Source organism: Spea bombifrons, chromosome 1 (genome assembly GCF_027358695.1).
Source record: "Spea bombifrons isolate aSpeBom1 chromosome 1, aSpeBom1.2.pri, whole genome shotgun sequence".
Lineage (NCBI taxonomy): Eukaryota > Metazoa > Chordata > Amphibia > Anura > Pelobatidae > Spea > Spea bombifrons.
The window spans coordinates 29,729,388-29,738,493 of record NC_071087.1 but is presented as its reverse complement, the minus strand read 5'-3'; the positions used below and the strand labels follow the sequence as shown (position 1 = coordinate 29,738,493).

General features: G+C 43.0%; 1 protein-coding gene across 1 annotated transcript; it reads right to left on the bottom strand.

Moving 5' to 3' along the window:
- Positions 1-5,117: 5,117 nt before the first annotated feature.
- Positions 5,118-7,498, bottom strand: HMGB2 (high mobility group box 2). The gene is made up of 5 exons (XM_053459722.1): positions 7,351-7,498; positions 6,557-6,714; positions 6,238-6,386; positions 5,913-6,087; positions 5,118-5,623 (listed from the first exon to the last, which is right to left on the bottom strand). The coding sequence occupies exons 2-5, from the start codon at positions 6,704-6,706 to the stop codon at positions 5,465-5,467; spliced, it is 633 nt and encodes a 210-aa protein (XP_053315697.1). The 5' UTR covers positions 6,707-6,714; positions 7,351-7,498; the 3' UTR covers positions 5,118-5,464.
- Positions 7,499-9,106: the final 1,608 nt, after the last annotated feature.

Genomic DNA, 9,106 nt, shown 5'->3' with positions numbered 1-9,106 from the left:
CACGGTTCTAGCCTGAGCTGACAGAACCATGAAGTCAGAGAATTGCTCCAAATGCAGACGCATTTGCAATTTTTGCATGGCTTACATAAGGCCATCTGATGCCTTTTGTGGCATAAATATTTCAGTGTTTGTGTCTCGCATAAGGGACTGACAATGTGGTGCAATGTTCTGATTTTTGAGAGGCTTTCAGATTGTGAGTGTTATCTTCCCAAAGAGCATGGGTAGGTGAACTATTTGTGTGATTAATATTAGATTCACATCTGACCAACAGTATGTATACACCTGACCATCACACCTATATGAGCATGTTGCACATCCCTATCCAAAACCATGGTCATTAATATGTAGTTGCCCCCCATTGCAGCTATAACACCCTCCTCCTACTGGGATGGCTTTCCACAAGATTTTGTGACCATTCAGTTAAAAGAACATTTGTGAGGTCAGGCACTGATGTAGAAGGAGAAGGGGTGACTTGTAATCGGTGTTCCAGTTAATTTCAAATTTGTTTGATGTGGATATGGGCAGGCCACTCAAGCCAACTGTGGGGCCTAGCCCAAAGCCTGAAAAACATGGAAACCCATTCCATGAAGCTCCTGACACAGTGTTTGTGCTGATGTTGCTTCTAGAGGAAGTTTGGAACACTGTAGTGAGTGATACTACAGAATACAGGCAATTCTTACATGCTGTGTGCTTTATCATTCAGCAACCCTGCTCTGTGAGTGTGCGTGGTATACAGCTTTGTGGCTGAGCTGTTGTAACTCCTAGACACTTATGGTGTACTGGGGCAGATCTAGCAGAGTAGAAATTACACAAACGGACTTGTGGTAAAGGTGGCATTTTATGACAGTGCCAGTCATTGAGCTCTAAAGTTCAACCCATGTGTGTCTATGGAGATGGTCTATGTCTATGTGCTTAATTTTATCCACCTGTTAGCAGTGGGTGTAGCTGAAACAATTAGTGGGTGCCTACTTTTTTTAGTGTATTTAACAACCATAGAACAACTACAATTGAGTAGAGAAAAGTATTTTGAGAGTTCACCTTAAGGGAGAATCTTTACACATTTTCTCAGCTACTTAAATTTAATTGATCTTAATTGCTTTAATATTAATTGGATGCCCAGAGGTTTGCTTTGATCTGGTTAGATGCACTTTGATTCTCGATTGAAAACAATTCTTGCTGTACAGCGAGTTTTAACAGTCAAAGCTCGTTATTGACTACGACTACCTCCTGGGTGTCTGGCCTGCAGTGAACGGTTCACAATGTTGCAGAGATGTGGTTCTCGATCGCTTCAAAGTTAAAGCAGGCGATTGTGTTCTCTTTCTGCATTGCTGCTTTGTGCTACAGCTTTTTTTCTATATTGAAGAAAGGGCCGGATTAACGTAGGGGCTGATGGAGCTGCAGAATTCCTGGTGGGACGGCTGGTCCCAGAGCCAGTGGTGCAATGGATGTGTAAGTACTGGGGGAGCATGGCACAGGGAGGCGGTTTGAGGCTAGGATGCCACAGGCAGGCTGTTTGGGGGGCAAAGATGACAAGTCCTGTGCTTCCAATCTGGGCGCTAGGCAGGTCCTGTGGATGCAATCTGGGTGCCAGGGCTTACATGATACTAAAGGGGGGCAATGGGGGCATTTCTTCCCAAGGGGGTGCTGGCTGGGGGTGTCACATAAACCAATACTAAAGGGGGGCTGGGTGGTGGGATAAATATACAATGTGGGGCTGGCTGGGGGCAATACACAAGGGTGTGGGGGTGAGCACATCATCCATGTTTTCCAGGACACATATAATGTTTACATATTGCTGACCAGCCCAGATAAAATGCTGCCCTGCAGTATGTGGGAGTACACACACACACACGTTCATGGAATGGAACCAATTAGTCAGACATGCATCCCCATGCTGCAGGGCAGCATTTAATCTGGGCTGATATACACAAGGGGGCAGCTGGGGTCATTACATCAGTAATTAAATCAGTAATAAAGGTAGGGGCAGGCTGGGGGCATAAATACACTTAGTGCTGGCTGGGGCAATACACAAGGGGGCAAAAACACAAAAGGGGGGTTCAATGACAAAGCAGTGTGGAAAATATTTTTTTTTTGTATTGTTCTATCTTAGCCCGTCTGGATGTGGGTGCCAGAGCCTGTCCTGGTGTGTGTATTTGGGTGTTGGTGTGACTGAGCCTGTTCTGGTATGTGTGTTTGGGTGTCGGTGTGGCAGAGCCTGTCCTGGTGTATGTTTGGGTGAGAAATCAGTGAGAGGAAAAGTAAAGGTTTTGTGTTATTTACTCTATTTCAAGCTGCATATTTTATTAAAAATAAAAAGGATTGGTGGCAGTAAATTATGGCTTCAGGCGTCCAGTGAATGATGAGTTTTTTTAAGTGTACTGATGTACTCCCAATCCCACCACATAAGATTCTACCCTATATTATTGGTACTGATGTCATTTTTATCCAGTACACATGGATGCCGAGAAGTTAAGATTCTGTCTATTTTATTTATTTCCATAAAAAGGCCACCAAAATCCTCAGCACCAGGCCTATGAAAAGCCCATTAATCCAGCCCCAATTCAAGAGATCAAACATAATACAACACAAAAAAGTACAGTTACTCAACATTTTGCCTAGCGCACTGCATGACAAATCCACCTGATTGATTGGTATTTATGCACCACCTCTTAATGTTTTTTGGCTAGGTGGCACAGAGTGGGTAGGCTGACATTTTATCATTTACAAAGCACCATTTCATTCGTGTCATTTACAGAATCAGTGGTTCTACAATTCACTTGTTTTATTATAGTAAACTGATTTATCACTGATGTAGATTTCACACTTCTGTTGCCCTCATGTGGACATATTTTAATGTTAGTCACTGCAAACCGTGCAGCCTATACTATAACTTGGCTGCACATGTCCCTGATTGATACAAGTCTGTTATGCTGAAAACAAATTATTATTAAAAAAGTGTTATCCTTGTTTTGTAGCACACTCAACATAGAATGTTGGATGTATAGCTGTGCATTCCACTGGCACCACTCATCTAACATATCTGTTGTGTGTTTTGTGTAAAACTGGTAAATCCATACCTCACTACATGCCACATAAAGCAAGAACAAACACAAGATGCGTAAAAACCAGATTCCCTTTCCGGTAACTACTTACTACATTTACTGTATAACTGCTCCAGTGATCATCAGTGTGGTTTAATATAGGGAAGGATAGAGGTTGCATGGAGCGCTACGAAACCACCAGAAGGTAGCTTTAAGGAACTATAAATGAGAAAGATGAGAGCAAAGATAAAGATATTCTTAAAGTGGAAAAATGCCAGATTAACCTCTTTACAGTCTTTGATGCAGCTGACCACCCCCTCCTCCTACAAACCTCCATGCTCAAGGCATCCGTAACATAGCTCTTTCCTGGTTTAAATCCTACCTCTCTGGCCGTACTTTTAGTGTCTCATTCACTGGAACCTGCTTTTCTCCCCTACAGCTATCTATTGGTGTTCCTCAAGACTCAGTTCTTGGGCCTCTACTATTCACCATCTACACCTCTTGCCTCAGACAACTCATATCTTCCTTTGGCTTCCACTTCCACCTATATGCAGACACTCTAATTTATGTTTCTGCTCCTGACCTCTTCTAACTCACCTCACCAACTTTCAGGAATTGAATTGTGGATGGTGACCCATTACCCAAAGCTCAACATCTTTAAAACCAAGTTTATGATAATCCCACCCTCTGCTCTGTCCACAATTCCTAACATATCCCTTACTGTTGACAACTCCACTATCCAATGCCACACCAAGTTTCCTGCCTTGGCATCAAACTTGACCCTGCTCTCTCCAGCATCCCTCACATGCAGTCCCTAACCAAATCCTGCTGCCTCCACCTGAATCCGCTCACACAAGAAAATCAAAATACTAATCTACTCACTTGTGCTATCCCATCTGGACAATTGCAACTCCCTACTAACTGGTCTCTGTGCTGCACCCCTCCTATGCAATTCCCTTCCCTGTTCTGTCACCTTCTCCCTCATACGCAACTCTCTGAAACCCCCCATTTTTTCAACCATTGGCAGACTTATTTTGGCCAGACGCTATGGACAGGAGCAGCTCCAGAGAACCGGAAGGTGGCAATTGTAGTACTTCTCAAAACACAGTAAACTACAGAGCAACAAGATTTACGTCCATACGCTAAACGCTAATTACTAATAAATTGCATTGTTTAGGTTTGGACATTAATAGTTCAATTGTTAAGGCAATTGCTGAATAACAGTAGGCAGAAGGCCTGAGTTAATGGAGTTTATCCAGAGAACTAGTTGGGCATATCAAGGATCAGACCTGTACCATTTAACTTAATGATATAACAGGTCAGTTAAATGACATTTACTGGCTAACAGCTTAATTGCAAGCTTTCAAGACAAAGTGGTTGGGTCCCTCAGAACTTTCTATTCCGTTTTAGCGTCATTAACGCCTGAGAAAGGAACATAACTTGGTCTTGAAAGCTTGCAACTAAACTGTTAGCCAGGAAATTGTATTTTAACTATACTTTACTCCAGTTTTTCAACAGCTAACACGGTACAAACCATTTTATCGCAACAGAAGGTCTTAATGGTATGTATTTTGCAGATGATTCAAAGGTCTGCAACAGGGTGAACAAGCTCAGTTAGCCCTTAATGGGACAAAACATTAGATGGACCTAATAGTCCATGAACCTAAATATAACTGCTGCACTTGCTATGGATTAAGATTTGCCCCCCACCACCACCACAAAATGAAGTGATGCATGTGATACATTTTAGCAGATGGAATAATAATCTGGATATTATGCACCTTTAACAGACCTGTCCAGGCATTTTAGTGAAGTCTACTAAAAGCATAAAGGGTATACTGTAACAGGGACACTCCTGCTATCAGAAGCACTTTTCATATGAAAGCTGAGGTCTAAGTTCATACGGTGCCCTCCTTGAAAAGGCTTGGGACGTTGTGCAGACTCCCATATATGCATTTCCCCTCCTCGCACTACATTGCACCATGAAACGCCACAAAAATAAAATACACAAGCTTACACATGAGTTAGATTGTACCAAAGTAATTAATTCTACTTACTGGCAAGAAAAAAAAAAACTCAGATGATATATAAATTTTATTACAAAAAAAACATTGATAAAAAAGTTAGAAAAAAAGTACAATGCACCAACTCTACAGGTCTAAATATTGTGTCTTGTTACTAATGCCAGGCTACCCTTAGAATCCACTAAATATGCAGAGAAATCCCACATAAGCTCTTACACTAAAGAAACAGCCCTTTAAACTACTCCATACATTAAAATATAGGTTTCCCTAAAGAATCATATTACCTATACACAATTCTGTACAGTTTTTATAACCAAGCTAACAAAATGAGCTGCACTCGAGTTCACATTCTTAGCAAAACAATGGACTTCTGAACAAATTATACAGCGGGCAAAGCATTCACTCATCATCGTCATCATCTTCTTCGTCATCCTCTTCCTCCTCGTCTTCTTCATCCTCATCATCTTCTGGTTCAACCTTCTTTTTGGAACCCGTTGGCCTGCCTGGGACCTTTTTGCCAACATCACTCTTGCCCTTTGCCCGATACGCAGCAACATCCTGAGTAAAGAGACACAACATGAACACTCTAGTTGCAACCATATGATATGTTTCTGAACAGCTGCTCATAATTTAATAGGTCAGATGCTCATTCACAAGTGTTTCAAGGTTTATGAAGTAAACCGGTTCCTATAGACTGCATACTTTAATCTTGTACAATTGTGAACACTCAGAAGCCCTATGAATGATAGCCATAAGCATATAGAGCAGTGCAAGCAAGCATCCTCATAAATCCCACAGGTTCCCATACCAGGATTCCAGAGGAGTAATGTGTTTTTAATCCGCTTACCTTTTCATATTTTTCTTTTAGTTTTGCTGCTTTTTGCTCAAATGGCTGTTTGTCTTTCGGAGTTTGCTCGGCCCACAACTCTCCTAGTTTCTTAGCAGTATCACCAATAGTAAGGCCAGGGGTCTCAGTTTTTATCTGGGGGCGATGTTCAGAACAGAAGAGGAAGAAGGCAGATCTGTAGAGAAAATTATAGTAAAATTAACATCCCGATGTTTGGAGGCATCCTTTACAACTGAATGTACTGCTCAAGAAAAAATAAAAATGGGTTTAAACAAATGTACTTCGCATTACATGAACACACGTGTTTACAGGATGATACACTTACGGTGGTCTCTTTGGTGCATTTGGGTCCTTCTTTTTCTTTCCTTTTTTCTCTGTTTTTGAAGGCACATAAGTTTTCATTTCCCGTTCATAGCGTACTTTGTCAGTTTTGGCCAAATCCTCAAACTTTCCCTTTTCCTTGGCGGACATTGTCTAAAGAACAAGGAACAATTTGATCAGAACGAACACAGGCCTAGTTACAACTATAGCACCACTGACCAGCTACTGATCCAGCATAGCTGAAAGATTTGTTTCTACATAAAGTCAAAACAAGCATGTCCAGAGCCCACAGCCAGATGGCAGTCATCAGAGCAGATTCTTACCTTCCACCTCTCTGAGCATTTCTTGGAGAACTCTGCGAAGTTCACAGAAGTGTCTGGGTGTTTCTTCTTGTGTTCCTCTCTGCAGGTCTGGACGAAGTAGGCATAAGAGGACATCTTGCCTCGAGGCTTGTTAGGATCTCCCTTACCCATGTTTGCGCCTGTGCAGCATGAAAGAAGTCGATCAAAGACTGAGCTGATAAAACCCGGGAAGAAGGTGGGGGAGGGGGATAGGAGGAGCCATACAAGGAAGTACAGGGCCAGAGCCCGCCCCCTCTAACCAGCTACGCAGCATATTATACAAAGCTTCCCGCCCAAAATAGAATACCCAACTGGGGAGGGGACACGGCAAATATGGCAGCTAAAGGGTGTGGAATAAAACGCAAACATAATCCCGCGCGCTAGCTCGCCTCCCAGACCGCGGATTAAACGCGAGTAAAGATGGCACTTTCCCCGCCGCCACACCGGAGATAGTGTGCTGGTTCGTGCCATCTCCATGCCACTCAAGGCCATTATATGCCTGGAGCAAGCTACCCGCCTCACTACCGTAACACACTAGGCCCAACTGCCTCACGGCGAGCAATAGCCGGACTCTGAAGGCCTATAACACAGCTAGCTAGTCTAAGCGAGGATAGAAGCGAGCTCAAAGCGATAGACGCCTCAAAAATACTAGAAAGAGCATGAATGAGTTACGGGTTATAGCAAGTGGAAAAAGAAAAATATATACAAAGCGCCAAGTAAAACACAAGTAAGAAGGAGTTAGGGGGTGAGAGAAACGGAAAAGCGCGCCAACTGACCTGAGTGAAGGAACTTTTGCTGTCTGCTCCTTGTGTGCTCCCGCAGTGAAATGGTTTACCTCGAACGCAATACTGCCTCTTGTTTTCCACACTTGTACCGCTCACAGCAACGCGATATCTAGCATTAAGCTTCACGCCCCTAAGCTCTAATTGGCCCTAGAAACAGTTTAGGAAGCGGGAAGCAAACGCCTCCTGCTGTTTATTGGCCTTGCTCTGCGTTATGCGTCACTGAGTGGGCGTATTCCAAAGCGCAAACAAGTTTGTTCACCTTCACCGCCCATAACCCTGTGAGGGGGAGGAGTAGAAACGGCCGATGACTCCTCTAGTTCCAACCGGTTAAAGGGAGAAGGAGGAGGGCTCCCTAACCCTGATTGGCCAACCGTGGCGTTTTAAAATTTCGCGGGGGAAGCTTTTATTGGGCGGCTTGGTTCACTTAAGATTTGATTGGCTAGAACGGCGCCGTGGTGCGCGATTTGAAAAAGCACAGATGATAAAACAGCGGGGACAGAAACAATATATTGGGGGAAGTGTGCGGCGGCTTCCGGGAGAAGCATGGCTCGCATACCCCGTGCTATCAATAAGTCGCTTATTAGTTTCAATGCGATCTTCATAAGAACGTTGGCAGCCTCAAAATATTACATTATACATTTCATATGTGGGCGACGTGTCTGGTTATGGCAACGACTTATATGTTATCACACATTTTTCGGTTACCGAATGCGGGTTTCCAATTTCTCGGCCCTCGTGAGAAATATTTACGCTTTTTATTATGAATCCAAGTGAAAAAATAGAACGATCTCCATTAATATACATACGTATGCGTTGCTAGTCGGTATTTTTGGCTCTTAATTTTTCTGAATTGATATTTCTGGAGAAGTAAAGATGTCTTGGAAATCTGTAACATAAAGTAGTGCGGGGGGGGGGCGATCAGCGTGGATGTGTGTTGACATTTTATCATATAGATTTCGTTTACAGATTAATTATTGTCCCTAAGCAACTCATTTTGAGGAGGTAATTAAATAATTAAAAGTACAGCCGATTTAAGTGTTCAGGTTGTTCTTCGTCATCGTCTCTGGCTACAGCCATTCCGCGTGCTCCCGTTGTATTAACCCCGTAGCTGCCATCAGCATGATGAGCTGTATCTTCTTGCCTTTTATAATCCCTACCCTTCAACTAATCCAGATAAAGTTAATAAAAGGATCAGCAGAAGATCAGCGTCTCCCCATTGTTTCTGTACAAGACTTCGTACATGGCTTCGTCTTGCTGTGTAGTGTATGCATTGATCAAGGACTCCATTGCTGGAAGGCTTGTGTTTCAGCAGATCACACTGCAGCTATCTATCTGCTAACCAGAGGAAGCTCCTAGATTGCAGTGTAAACAATACTACAGCAGGCTCCCCAGGCATGTAGCCCTCCCCCTCCTGAAATACACAAAGTGTGGCCCAAGGAACAGACTTGCACTCTGTAAGCCACAGGGAGAAGAGCACATTTGATAAAGATGATGCCCGCATTGGTTCACTGACGTATAATAGATTGCAAGCCTTCGAGACTATCTAGAGCTCTTCTTCAGGCATATTATATCCAGCAAGAGTGGATCCACCAAAATTCCTGCAAGCATTTTTCATCAAGTTCTTTGCGCGCAGATGTCCACACTACATATATGTTATTTCATGCATGTTCATTACGGGGAAATCAGAAATAAAAAAAACCCCACATTAACTCATTAATACAGGTATTAGGTACGGTGTAATGCGAGT

What these genes read in the sequence shown, in the direction of transcription:
- HMGB2 (XM_053459722.1), bottom strand. Translation starts at nt 6,706, where the DNA reads ATGGGTAAGGGAGATCCTAACAAGCCTCGAGGCAAGATGTCCTCTTAT. An exon ending in AATGCTCAGAGAGGTGGAAG is followed by an intron (nt 6,387 to 6,556) that starts GTAAGAATCTGC and finishes CTTGTTCTTTAG; the next exon opens with ACAATGTCCGCCAAGGAAAA. An exon ending in TAAAAGAAAAATATGAAAAG is followed by an intron (nt 5,624 to 5,912) that starts GTAAGCGGATTA and finishes CTCTTTACTCAG; the next exon opens with GATGTTGCTGCGTATCGGGC.